The sequence below is a fragment of the Chanos chanos genome, chromosome 1, assembly GCF_902362185.1.
Source record: "Chanos chanos chromosome 1, fChaCha1.1, whole genome shotgun sequence".
NCBI classification, from domain to species: domain Eukaryota; kingdom Metazoa; phylum Chordata; class Actinopteri; order Gonorynchiformes; family Chanidae; genus Chanos; species Chanos chanos.
The window spans coordinates 55,961,294-55,975,497 of NC_044495.1; the positions used below are offsets into that span (position 1 = coordinate 55,961,294).

Consider the following 14,204-nt stretch of genomic DNA (forward strand, 5'->3'; position numbering starts at 1 on the left):
GGCGTTCGACAAATGCATATCACGAAGGAAAAAAAAACGTTAGTAAATGTTATTCGGACATACAAGTGGGAATTTGCAACAAACCTAAAACAAACCAAAACACTCAACAGCAAATGAACAAAAAAAAACCCTTTTCCCTCTACCAGCTGAACTCAGATTGAAACAAAGTTGTTTGTCCAATGGTAAATTGCTAGGTTAACTGCTAAGTGCGTTTCTGCAATTGTGATAATTAGCGACGACGAGAGCGTGAAACGTTACATTCACACTCCTCAGACATCTGGATCATTAATTGTCTATCTACTACACACATTTAGACCACATTAACTCACGAGCAAGTCGAATCTTGTAAAGACTGCAACTATCATCCATCTAGGACAACTTACCTTGCGGCTGCACATAGATCTTGCTGCTTTGAGATGCCTAGAAGAATGGTACCAAAGAGCACAATGAGAGTTGCATTGCTAATCAATATCTGACAACAGTCTGAATAATGGGCAAAAAATTGCTTTCATAGTAATTCTCACAAGGACGGCACAGCGGAGAAAAAAAAATCGGCGTGTCTTCCGTTCGAACGCATCAATCTCGATGATATCGGTACGCTAAAGCTACGACTTCGTCAATGTTAAAAAGTGCAGTGCTTTTCAGTATTCTGCCGAGCCATTTCCTCTGTTAATAAAGCAATGTAAGAAATCTGTGATAATAATCTCTTTTTTTTGGGGGGGGGGGGGGGGGAGCAGAATCATTCATCCCCAGCACATGATTTCACCAAATCAATAGCCAGAATAGTAAAGCAGCAGGAGCGTAATAAAAGAAAAAAAAAAGTAATATGTAAAAACGCGTTCGAGATAGTGCAGATAATTTCATGCAGATAAGGAGGAAATTGGCTTGATGTTATCAGAGTTGAAGAAGGGATACCCCCACATATATATGTGTGTGTGTGTGCGTGCGTGTGTGTGTGTGTGGGACTGAAGATTTGTGAGTTTTGATTGTCTGCCACACATTCTAAATGACAGTGATAAAGCGCTTTCCTATTTTCCTCATTTTGAATCACGCTGTGGGTGTTTAATACGAAAGCAGAAATTTAGAAGTAAGGTGTTAAATGCCTCGCTATTACGGTACATATGGGCAGGGAATTATCTCTACAGCGGTTAAACCCTTTTGCCTTATTTATGACGTCTGTCAGAGGGAAACCTAAATGTGCGCGTGTCTTTCTCTATGCTCCATTCATTTCCAACAAAATCACTCTATTTTCTCATTCGTTCGGAGACCTGCTAGTTACTTTGATCTTAATCACCGCAATTCCCCTGTATGTTATGTTACATAAGAGCCAGAAAAAAACCAACAACATAAAAACCCCCGTCTTCCTGCAAGGGCAGATTAGTATTATGTCTTTAATGCTTGTGTGAGCTGATACATACATTGTTAGCATTATCTAGACATTTATAACATATCCCCCGCAGCTTCCAATATACTCAAATACATGAGAGCCAGTGCAGGAATCAATGCTTCTCCTTGCATTGGTTATTTTGTTAAGCATATATCACTGCGACAATTATGGTTTATTGGATTGTAGATAAATGTTAGAGACTAGCTCAAGGAATTAGTCATGTGTAATATTTCTGTGTTGCTAGGCGCGTTTTTTTTGTTTGTTTGTTTGTTTTTTTGAGTCTTACCAAAAAGGCTTCGGCCGCTTCTTTGAGCTTGTCTGTAAACGCCACAGCAAACCTGCAATAAATAAATAAATAAAAAGACATCATATTGACACTTCCAAAAAAAAAGACTATTGATATTTTGAAAAATACCACAGAAAAATCATTTAAGACCATTGAGAAATATTGACAGGTAAAGAGGACTGTTCTAAAAGCGTGATAAACCCGAGGCATGTCTGAATGAACGAGTACAAGCTTGGTTTTTTTTGTTTGTTTGTTTTTGTCCTCTCTTAAACTTTTTCGCACTTTTACATCTGTTCCCCCCCCCCCCCCCCCCCCCCCCACACACACACATATCTCCAGTCTCAGAAATGTCAGCATTGAAAGTCAAAAGCCTCTAATGGCCATGGTATGGCAGCTCGCTCACTCTCGCTCACTCTCTCTCTCTCACTAGGCCTGAGTGGTGTAGCAAGGCTGTTGACAAGCTAAGAAAAGAAAAGAAAAGAAAAAAAAGAAAAGAAAAGCTCTCACAAGTAGACACGGTTAAAAGGCACAGACACACACACACACACAAAAATCAAAGATTACACATAATTTTCACTAGGGAAAAAAAAAAAAAGAAAAAAAAGAACAACAGATTGTACCTATGTAAATTAATAACTAGATAATAAACAAAAGCACTTCTGCACACGCAATCTCAATCAAGTGCCATGTCTTGCCTTGTTATCTATCTGTAACATGTACTTCAAAAGAAGGAGGGCAAGCGAGAAAAAAAAAAAAAAAAAAAAAAAGTCAACGCTACACTTATTTTCCCATCTCTCTCTCTCTCTCTCTCTCTCTCTCTTCCTCTCCTTCTCTCTCCCTCTCTCAACCTCTCTCTTGTAATTCAGAGGGGAGTGGGTTTTATGATCAAGGACGGTCTGCTGAGGCAGTCACAGCAGGAGGTATGCTCTCATATAGAGTTGTTTGAAGACAAGGGGGCTACGATTGTTCTCTCGCTCCCTAGAGGCGGTTATCCCTTTAAGACAGCCAGATGAGTGTCGAAATACTCGCATCATTCAAAACTACTACCTTGCCCAATATACAGACAGATTAGCTTTGTTGAGAGACTTTGCAGTCAGATACTGATAATCTTGAGAACGTGTGTGTGAGTGTGTGTGTGCGTACGCAAGAGGACTAGAGAGATACAGCAAGATGACAAGGTCTTTTTTTGATATTTGAGGTCCATAATAACATAGAATCGCATGCACATGTACTATTTGATAAATCAGTTAAGGGACAGTCGCCTAACTAAAAATGTTCACCCCTCACGCTACGCGTACGTTTCTAGAAATAACAGACGGGGCCCAAAAAGCGAAATTTTGTTGAGCTTGTGTTATTAAATGCAAGCATAAATAACACGGTTTATACATAGTTTGCTGTAAAGATGAAAGTCTCTGATTGAGCATGCCTTGGGTTGAAGAATCTCAGTTCTATGCAGGCACTTAAAAAGCACGGCAAGCAAGAACCGTCTGATTTCTCAGTACACTTTCAACAGTCTGATTCATACGAATACATTAATTGAAAGAAATGAGAAGGATTCGGTTTCAGAAATTCAGAATTTTTCGGTTGAACTCATTCATTACTGTCGCCTCCAACACCCCCCCCCCCCTCCCCCCACCAGAATGAATCAGTATCACGGTATCGTGCACACTGCGTGTGAAGAAGAGTTTACGCCGGTGAAACTCGGCGGTGAAAGTTTACCTGGCTCTCCGCAGCACCTGCGTCATCACACATCGCTTGTGTTCGTCTTTTACATCCTCATTAATGTCAGTCCCTCCGAAAATCACTCCGAAGGGTACTTTGACATCTAGAGCAAAAAGCACAACCAAAAGGAGAAAATCCTCCATTTCAGTGGGTTTTTTTTTTTTTTTTACTGTCTCAGTACTTGCATTTTCAGATCTGCCACTCACACAAGACCCTTTGAGGCATAAAGCAGAGTGCTTATAATGCTAAAGAGGAAAGCTGTCATCCGCATAGATAGCATCTGAGTGGATATGATAAAGCAGATATGATATTTCTTTATTTATTCACTTGATTTCATGTATGTGCACAGTTCACAGTTAGCAGGTGAGGTGTGTGTAAGTGACAAAAACCAGTGAGAGAGAGAGTATGACTGTGAAAGAGAGAGAGAGAGAGAGAGAGAGAGAGAGAGAGAGAGAGTGTGTGTGTGTGTGTGAGAGAGAGATAGAGAGAGAGAGGGAGAGAGAGAGAGAGAGAGAGAAAGTGCTCTTAAGCAAAAGTTGGCAACGAAGAGTTTCACCTAACAGAAGCCTGCCTCCTTTGAACAGATGAATAGCCAGTGCTCCTTCAAATGACTCTTTCGTCAGCAGTGTTGCCACATCTGATGGGCTACTGAACTCTCGTGTATCGCGGAGTACACAAGTATGTCCAGCGGACTCGATATGATCCCTGTGAGATAAAGATAAGCCGGTATCAAACCTGATCAGCCCTGACTATTCCGGTCAGCTAATAACTGTGATACCGCAGTTAAAAGATCAACGTAACAAATATGTGGTGTTAATGTGAAAGAGAACGAGTAGTGGTAGCGTGTTCCTCGACCCCTTTAAATTTCCATGCTTGCGGAACATCTGACAGATGTCAAATCTGTCGTCTTAAAACGAACTTTGAAGTGGCCATTTTATTTTAACATCCGTTCGAGATTCGATTGATAGGAAATTTTCAGTACAATGTGGCTGTATTTCCTGGTGTGTCAAGGAAGCATTACAATACCTTATCCTTTCGGCAGTTGTACAGTTTCCAGTTTTGGGACTTAGCCATGCTAGGAACAGCAACCGCATTTGTACGGAACTAGAATAAAGCCAGACGCCGCTGGGATGTGAGAGACTGTCTGTTTAGTGGTGTGCTGCTTGATTGCCCTGTAGACTACTCGTTAATCTCATACTGTCACGTCATTACAGCATGTGTGTCTCTGACACGCATATTTGTTTTCAAGGCTTGTCCGCCAATAATTATGTTCCCCTGGAAACACTGACCAAAATATGTGTGGGAATTGCAGGTGTCTGAACTTCAAAACAAATTGACCAGCGTTAAATTAGAGGAACGTTCGGGGAACTATAAACACTCCCTCGGGTTTTAATGTGGATCAGCTCCCACTACAGTAAATACAGTTACGAAAGCGCTGGAAAACAGCGCCCCCTCGCAAATAACAATAATACATTGGATGTACACCCGAATTTATAACAGCTCTGAAGTTTTTAAACTCTTGGAAATGTACGCTTGGAAACGCCATGCGCAGATCTGACTTTTTGTACAAGCAAAAATACAAGTAAATTAGTCAAAAAGTATTCGCATTATAGTACCTGTGTCATAGTATAGTATTGTTGTCTTTCTCATGAAACATTAAGTTTAACATAAGCTTGGATACTACATCTAAAATTTAGCCTATACTTAGTACAAAGGGCAATTTGATCTTCAGGCACATACATTTCATTTTGGAACATAAGAGGGAAATATGAATTGGAAAAAAGTAAACCTGTACAATATGTAAAGCGACAGAAGCAACGGTAGAATTGGCATCCGCGGATTTCCAAATTCTTACAAACTGATAGTTATCACCCGAGATTTGGATAATCTAGCTCAGATGGTGGATCATTACTTGGTCTGAGGAAAAGGTGTCCCTCAGCTATAAGAAAATAACCGAGAACAAATTACCGGGGAACTCCAACACTGTAAATGCTGACAATTTGAAATCGCGTTCAGCCATTTCTTACATTTTTTTATGACCCCGAATGAGGAAAGAAGTTGAAAGTTCACACTATTTGGCATTTCTGCAGATCCCAAATTAATCTCTGTCACTACACAGCCAGCAGCTACGGGCGGTGCGTTTGGAAGGCAATAAAAATGGTTGGGACCAATAATCCGTTTTCAACTTTAGTTTACTAGACTGAATAAAGAAACCGAAGGAGGTCTGAGCTGATCACCAGAATTTTAGAACTGGTGCAACAATTTACAATAATAAGCATAAAACTCCCTAGATTAAAAATTAAATTAACTCATGACAAAACTGCAATCGTAACGGTAGCATGTACGGCGTGTTACACTAAACCAAACCATTCTGCACACAGACTGTCAGATACGCCTATGCTTCTTCACGTCGATGCCTCTGTGATATCCGGGAAGTCAAAAAGAAAATTTGATTGGCTTAAATTTCAGCCAATAGACGACATGTATATTTCTCTTCTAGCCAATGATTAAAGAGAACTTGTTTATGGCTTGTAAACAGAGACCAACCAGCATACAGAAAATCCAAACAAACTGTCAGCTAGTTCGTTCTGTGATAATTACATCCAGTGCTTATGTAGATTTACGTTTTCCGCAAAGGCGGTGCGCAATTACACTTTTGTCAATGGGCTAGGTGTCACGCGGTAGTATTGTGACAGCCCGTTCTAGTTTATTTCGGTTGCTTACTACTTTGAAGTACAGAACTCATTTTATTTTTCTCAGTAAGATGCCGGTTAAGCAAAATGAAAGATACGATGGCGAGTAATCGAGCTAAAAGTGGACCAACTGAGTGAAGGTATGTTGTGAATCTAGGCTAACGTTCCTTGGTGAACTATTAGCAATGTTTACGTCGAACTAAAGTTGCCAGACTGTTGTATTACATCGGCGAATAGCTACTTTTCACTTCCTCTGCCACGAAGCGTTGTTGTTAACTCAGCTAGCTGCCATGTTAACCTTGTTGTCGTAACCTAATTTTAAAGTATCTGTCATTGTTAATGGTATGTTGCAGCTCTAAGTTATGGCGTTAGCCAACTTAAGTCTTGATGATTATTCTTCCTTTTGTCTTGTGGAACATAGCTATGTTGGCTAGTTGACGTAAACAACGGTCGAGATGAAGACTGTATTCGTTGCTGTCGCTTTGTGTTTCTTTTTTTTTTCCTGATAACTCATTTATGTTTCGATCTTTTTCAGCGGTCTTCCGTGGTACAAGAAGTTTTTTGAGAGAAACAAATTCCATTGCTGACGATGGCGAACAGAGATGTATCTGAGAGTACCCCTCTCCTAGGCACTTCAGTGGCTTCACCCAAACAAGAGTCGGTCTTTCAAGGAAGAAGACTGGCATGCGCTGCCGTACTTTTAGCAGAATCTCTGGAACGTATGGCCTTCTATGGCATCACCTCAAACCTGGTACTTTTTCTCAACAGTAGCCCCTTCTATTGGGAGGGCACCTTGGCTAGCCAAGCACCATTAATCTTCATGGGAGTTACATACCTTGTATCCCCGTTTGGTGGGTGGTTAGCAGATGCTTGCCTGGGCAAATTCTCTACCATAGCGTGCAGTTTATGCCTTTACTTGATTGGGATGGTCTTCTTCCCCGTTGTGGCAAATGACAACTCGAGGGATCTGCTGTGTGGGGAAGAGATGGCGTTTCCAGTTCAGCCTGCAGAATGCTCTCCAGTGAACGGAACTACTCCTGCCAATGTGACCTGCCCCACTAGAAAACCTTACTGTGGGACTGTAGTGTACAGTGGACTGGTGCTGGTGGCATTAGGTGTTGGCACAGTGAAGTCTAACATCACTCCATTCGGAGCAGATCAGGTAATGACTGTGCACATGGTCTCCCAGACTGATCTGGAGGCAGTCACTTAATTTCATGTAATCAACTCAAGTCTGCTCAACAGTTATGAAGTTTAAGAATTTCCCATGAATGAAATCCTAAACAGATTTTATAAATGGTCCTCGTCTACTTCAGTGTTGTTGTTTTGTTTTGTTTTTTGGTTTTTTTTTAAATCAGTTTCGGATCGGCTGTTACCGCTACAGAATGTGTTACTTTCGGATTCCCTACACTGACTGTAACCTAATTTTCAATGCTAACATGGCCAAGTTAGTGCTACTCCTTTAGGCGGAAATGGTCATGTCGTAAGGGGAAGGTGTGTGCGTTTCGGATAGCCCGTGCCAAGCCGTTTATAAGAAATGGGTCAAGTTGTCTGGACTTTGTTTTGGGTGCTTGAACCACTGATCCAATTCGCAGTTTCTCTCTCAAGGTGGATAACCCCCCCTTAAGTATGTACATTGACATGACCATACAACATAGGTATAAATATTGACTTCGTCATTCAGAGGGCTGTGGGAAATCCAGAAGGGAAGTGAGATCTGTGATCAAGCCGATCGGTTGGGTTGGAGTTGACGCATGGATGAATTCATCCCTTTCGGTTCAGTTTCACAAGGAAAACCCACTGATACAGAAGCATGAAATCCTAGAACGGGAACTGCTGTAGGACTTTTTAGGAAGTTGAATTGCCTTCTGTAAAATTCTGTATCATTTTTTTCCAGGAGCGAAGTAAACACACATGCAATTTGAATGTGTGGGTACAAAATGAAAAAAAAAAAAGGCTGGTTCAGTATATGTTTGTAGACAACTTTCATGAAACAACCTTTGCAGCACACATTAAGTAAATAACACAAACGCAAATCTTTCCAACTTGCATTCTTACTAGTTCTCAACTGATATCAAGTGATGTCTACAGTCCTCATGCCTGGTAAGATTTTTATGGTATATTCAAATATAACACTTAGGGTAGTCCAGGGCTTTCATCGATCTTCATGCTCTACAACTAATATGGAAACTTCAGTGTGCTTAGAGAACAGAGTATTATAGTCGCTAAATCAGATGTCAGATGAGGTGCAGGTATTGTGCTAAAATCCACTCGCAGTGAGACTTTGCCTTTAGGGCTTTTTCATTTCACTCCTGTGGTGACACACAAATGCCACTGATTTCTGAGCTGTGTTGACACAGATTTCTTTGTTGTTTATGGCAAAATGACTCAAATGCCACAAGATCACAATGGTGGCCTTTTCTTTGTGTGTGTGTGTGTGTGTGTGTATGTGTGACAGACTTTGTCACTTATAAACCCTGAATGTCCCATTCACAGGCGGTATCAGTCATGCTGTCTAAAGTTCAGCTTAAGATAGAAGAACTTTTCTAAATGTGCCTCTCGAAAGGAAGTTCGTACTCTAATGAGAACTTTTTTTTTTTTATTTGAGGGGAAGTGCTGATGACATTGTGTCTGAGATAAGAAACATCCAATACGGATCTAGGCCGGAGTTTGTTTATGTAAAGTTTTATGATTTTCAAAACTAGGCCAGTGTACCAAGGATCGCATTGCGGAAACAAATGAGAGCGCTGAATACGAAGACGTCGTTGCTACGGACGTCCCAGTTTGGAAATACGATCGACAGAATGCCAAGAATGTGAAAAATCAGGAAATGCTGGACTATTGGATTACCCAAGTCCCCTTATTTAAAAGAAAATAAATAAACAAATAAAACAAGACACTTCCTTTTTCAGGGTCTTGTAGTGAGTGGAGGTTGGGCTCCATTCGTATCCAGTGAACACAAGACTCTGACTGACTTGTGTGGATGGGCCATTGACGTCCTCAATTTTCTGCTCAGTTTATAATGCGACCGCGCGGTCTGTGTTCTTTTTGTATTAGTAACATCTTATTACAGCCTCTGCATAATAGGGGGCTTGAGGCTTTTTAAATTCCAGTGGTCTATAACCGGATTATGATAATGGCAAAAGCTATAAAAATACATGGCGCTATCGAGCTTGTTTGGATAATGGTGTTTGTTTCGTAAAGTGGTGATGTGCTCGTTCATTGTTTATTTAAAAGGTCATAAGAAGGTGCGGCTATACTCTCAGGCCCGCGCAATTTTCCTTCCCCCTAACTTCACATTTATGCGCTGTGAGAAAACAGATAGTTCTCAAGAAAGGAAGTAAAAGTGACACCTGTACTCATTATTGTCCCCCCCCCCCCCCCCCCAAACTACTTTTTTGTTTAGAAATGAACATGGTTCATAGAAAAAGACTTGTTTTTCTTCAGGGCTGCGACTCATCATGCCAACGTCTGTGAGGGAATGACTTTGATTAACACGTGTTTCACTCACGTCATATGATCGCCATGTGATACTGTCAGTCACGGTCTTTTGTGCATGTTGCCCGCACGCTCTCCTGATGTACAAATTACGAATGTTCTAGAATGTTCCTTGCTCCGTGGAAACGGAGTCGGAGAGAGAATGAAGGCCTTTGAGTACAGTTCTTAGAAACTCAAGTCTTGCTGTGCAATTTGATTGGGTGAATTATTACTTTATTGGAAAGGCAACTGTTATTGCATTTTGTAAATTGGACACCCCCTGGCTTAGTTAGGGATTAGACAGCACCATTGACCCGTCTGTAGTGTAGAGGTATATCTGTGCAGTGGTGAGATACCTTAAATATATACTCTGACCTCTAAACATTACGGCACAGATAAAAAGTGCACGTGTTTTTAGGCTGTTTTGGGACTTTGTCCATTTTTACAGGACCGCTGAACTCCCACTTATGACTTGAGTTCTTAAGTGTGAGGACAACTGAACTTTTGGGTTAATTCTACTTTCTGTTACTGCCGTGCTCGTTAACCGTAATACATGAAGTGGCTTCATCCTGTGTTATTGAAGTGTTATATTGTTTATGTCTGTGTTTGCTGTTATGTAAGCTCTATCCTTATTTATCAAGCACAACCAAGAGTGATTGCCCTCACATTTGAACAGTTATTGTAATGATGAACATCAAACAGTTTTGTTTGTGTTGACGGTTGTCACGGTGAATGCTCATACGTTTTCAGGTAAAAGACCGCGGTCCGGAGGCGACTCGCCGTTTCTTCAACTGGTTCTACTGGTGCATTAACCTGGGAGCCATCTTGTCGCTGGGAGGCATAGCCTACATCCAGCAGAACTACAGTTTCTGGGTGGGCTACATCATCCCGGCCGTTTGCCTGGGCGTGTCCCTGTGCGTGTTCCTCCTGGGCCGTATGTTCTTCATCACCAAGCCCGCTGACGGCAGCGCCTTCACGGAGATGTTTAAGATCCTGGGCTACGCCTGCTGCTGCAAAGAACCCGCTCAACGCAGGTAACCGTACGTGGCAACCGTAAACTCGTTCGGCTTCATTTCAACCCCCAGACCAGGTTTATTCATGTCATTTTTACACTTTCAAATGTCATCTCCCCATACAAACGCAAAGACTTGGAGCGAGAACCCAATTAAAAATGAGCGGTCAAAGAACCTCTGGACACGTTTTGTGGATCAATAATATGGTAAGGGAGAGTTATCCAAAGGTGCTCTTTCTATTAAAGGAACGAGTTACAGAGCCACAGAGCTTCCGGTCAGTGTCCAAGACACTCTTACAGCAAAGTACCGTGCGCTGCCTGCCTGTTAATGCGAGACACCCACTCAGCGTGCATCTTTTCAATCTTCTTACGGCCGAAAATGTAATGCGTGGTTGAGTGCGATTCATCATGTATTTTCTTCAACAAGTTTGAAAGCACATTAGACGGAATGGCACATCTAAAGAGGCCACCCCCCCCCCCCCCCCCCCCCCATTTTGTTTGTTGCGAGAGCTGCTTGGTATGGCAGGGTAGTGCAGTCAGCAGCAGAGAGATCCACTAAAGCCTTTTATATCCCGAGCAGTGGTTGTAATGTTTGATGTGTTAGCCTTCAGCTTAGTCAGGACACATGAAATTAAACACGGGTTTTCGTATGCATATGAGAGAAAGCTTTTTTTTTTTTTTGTCCACGGATATTCGGTGACTCAACTCCAGCTGCAAACATTAGACTTCCGTATTAAATTTCTTTTTCATCGCCCTTCCCTCCTCTTTTCCCTCTCTCCGCCGGTCGTGGTTAGATGAGGTCACGATATTCATCATGTTCAGTTCGTCGGAGAGAAAGTTTCTCTCAGGTGCAGTTCTTTGACTTTGAATTAAAGTAGAACAATCCATTCTGAAAAAAAAACCCCTTGACACTGAAGGATTTTTTTTAAAGTTGGTTAAATCCTGAAAACCTTTCAAGAATTCCTTATTAAGAGGATTCCACCCCCTACGCCCCCCCCATCCCCACCCCCACCCTTCATCTGTCTCTCCTGAGATAAGGGTTTACAAGACTTTGGAATGATGTTTCTGTCCTTGCTAAAGAAGAAATGAGTTTTGAAGAGTCACACAAAGGATATAATTGACTCATACCTGACAAGACTCGAGCTCTTTGACTCTGGATAGTCGCTGGACGGCTCCCTGTCTCGCCGTCGGACTTCTTACATTCTCACGCTAATCAGCCGACGGAAAGAAAGAAAGAAAGAAAGAAAGAAAAGGAAAACGTTGCAATTGACCTGACCTTGTGTTTTTGCATTTCTACGAATACGGCTACAATGAAGCCACAATAAAAACTGGCGGGTGAGGCAAGACAAGATTGTTTTTCCACGACTGAAAAAATAAAAGCGTTTGGAAGTGAGAAGCGGTGTAAGTCATATCGGTGTGATCAGATCTCATCTTAGCATTTATTATTTGTCGACGATTCGGCTCCTACTTCAGTCACAGCTTTACTGAATACCCCCTGGTAGAGAACTAAAATACTGACCAAAGACCTAGATGTCAAATGTGATTTTCCATAGAAATGGTTCACACTATTTTTGTCGTCGTTGATGTTGATGTTGATGTTGTTGTTGTTGTTGTTGTTTTGCTTCAGTAGGCCGAAGCCCAGCCTGCTGGATGGGGCTAAAGAGACGTATGGAGGGAGGTTCCCGGAGGAGAAGGTGGAGGAGGTGAAAGCCCTGGTGAAAATACTTCCAGTTTTTCTGGCGCTCATTCCTTATTGGACAGTCTACTTTCAGGTAAACCCCAACGGCCTCTTCAGATCCATCTGGCTGTTTTTTTGGGGGGTTTTATTATTTTTTTTTTTTTTTCAGCCCCTGTGTTCCACTGTTCTGCACTCAGTGGAACTTTATATCGTGAGAGAGGAACGGAACAGAGTGCGTGCAGGTCATTTCAATGAAGTCAGTTCGCTAGAGCCTGATTTGTAGCCGCGCCACAATAGACGAGAGAGTTCAAAGTAGTTCGTGAGGGGCTGGGGAGGGGGGGGAGACAAAAAAAAAGAACTTTTACATGGAGTCTTTTCTGTCTGTCTCGGCTTTTGGTTTGACTGTGTGAATAGAAACATAGTTTATTTCCTGTCACTCATGTCATTGTCGGATTCTGCGAGACGTCAGTCGCGTCTAACGTCCCCTTGTCATTTCCCTGTCACTGTCAAGAACGTCTATCGCGTGACATGCAAATACGTTGACCTTTTTTTTTTTAATCCCCTATGAGAAATTCTCGTATTAAACCTTGAAAAGGGGAAGGAAAGAAAAAAGTTTCCCTGGAATAGAATTATGAAATAAAGGTCTTTTTTCATATTGCTTTGGTCGTAAGCTGCGGTTGATTTACGCGCGGGGGGGGGCAGTGACTTCTGCGAGTAGGAGCGCTCAGCGTGGAACGTAGAGAGAAACCTGGCTGAACTAGAGGAGACAGGAATCAAATAAATGGGTTATGGTGTCAGTGAAATAATGCCTCCGTTCTTCCAATTAAGAGTGAAATATCATTCCTTACGAGGTTTCCCCCTCGCCATTACGCGTCTTCTTCATTTCCTCTGCCCCGTGCACTTTTCATCTCTTTTCCCTGTGCAGCTGTGTCTTCGTGTCCTTGGTTAGGTTAGCTGATCTCAGGTCAGCTGCGGTAAGGCACAGGTTCTTGGTCCTGCAAGATTTTAGGTACCTCCCTGCTCCGAGACACCGGATTCAGCCAGTTAAAGGCTTCATAATCATTCAGCTGATGAGCGCAGTCAGATGTGTCAGAGCGGATAGAGGTCTAAAATGTGCAGATCTTTGGGCCCCCTGCTACAGAATTGTGGTAACACTGTGTCAACACTGTGGTAAAGCAGTAGTCTCTTACAGTTATGGGGACTCTGTAACGGGTATTTGTGCTGATTGTTTTTTGGATGGATGGCTGTGTCTGGCCGTCGACCGTACTGATCTCCCATCAGCTTTCGTATTGAACATGACCTCAGTTAAAACTGTGTGTAGAAACGTCTCTCTCTCTCTCTCTCTGGTGTGTGTTTTTTTTTTTTTTTTAGATGCAGACCACGTATTACCTGCAGAGCCTCCATCTGAGGATCCCTGGCCCCAACATCAGCAGCAACAGCACCTCCCCCAACCCCAACGACGTAAGAGAGCCTCCTAACTGACCTTTTGTTCTGACTCCTCCAGCTTTAGTCGTGCCTTCACCAAACTGAATAAACAGTTAGGACTGACCCCAGATCAGCTAAAATTGGGGCAGTATGTATAAACCGACAGGGCACACCTGTGCAAATTCCGTTGGACTGGAATTTTGGCCCCCTTTTTTTTTTTTTCGTTCGATATCCTCCACGTGTCTACCTGACGGCTCCTGGAGCCAAACCGAGATGTTCCACATTCGGTGCTATTAATAGCGCATGAACAGCTGTGACTGAACACAGGTGTTCTGTTATCAATATAACGCGATGGTTTCGCCATCTGTGCCGCGCCGTCTTCCTTTTGACAATTGTGATTAACTACGCGGTGCTAATTATTTGACAGTCAACGCCAAATCGGTGTCAGCTATTGCCGTTTTAATAAGAATTAAGGATGTTTACCAAGGTTTTTAGCTTGAGCGCAGAGAGTAACATGGAAAGAT

At 42.3% G+C, this 14,204-nt stretch overlaps 2 protein-coding genes across 2 annotated transcripts in view; one reads left to right on the forward strand and one right to left on the reverse strand.

Annotated features, from left to right (window-relative positions):
• The window catches only part of glt1d1 (glycosyltransferase 1 domain containing 1), a 25,847-nt gene extending 21,253 nt beyond the window's left edge, over nt 1-4,594 (reverse strand). Inside the window, exons 1-5 of the mRNA XM_030785887.1 lie at nt 4,422-4,594; nt 3,952-4,100; nt 3,393-3,498; nt 1,674-1,725; nt 384-420 (exon numbers count right to left, since the gene is read on the reverse strand). Of these exons, the coding sequence (XP_030641747.1) occupies nt 384-420; nt 1,674-1,725; nt 3,393-3,498; nt 3,952-4,100; nt 4,422-4,489 (412 nt within the window). The 5' untranslated portion in view covers nt 4,490-4,594. The remainder of the gene's footprint in view (nt 1-383; nt 421-1,673; nt 1,726-3,392; nt 3,499-3,951; nt 4,101-4,421) is intronic.
• Nucleotides 4,595-6,155: 1,561 nt separating this feature from the next.
• slc15a4 (solute carrier family 15 member 4) overlaps nt 6,156-14,204 on the forward strand; it is a 38,950-nt gene continuing 30,901 nt past the window's right edge. Inside the window, exons 1-5 of the mRNA XM_030780716.1 lie at nt 6,156-6,228; nt 6,624-7,250; nt 10,316-10,599; nt 12,205-12,349; nt 13,627-13,716. Coding sequence (XP_030636576.1) covers nt 6,678-7,250; nt 10,316-10,599; nt 12,205-12,349; nt 13,627-13,716 — 1,092 coding nt within the window. The 5' untranslated portion in view covers nt 6,156-6,228; nt 6,624-6,677. The remainder of the gene's footprint in view (nt 6,229-6,623; nt 7,251-10,315; nt 10,600-12,204; nt 12,350-13,626; nt 13,717-14,204) is intronic.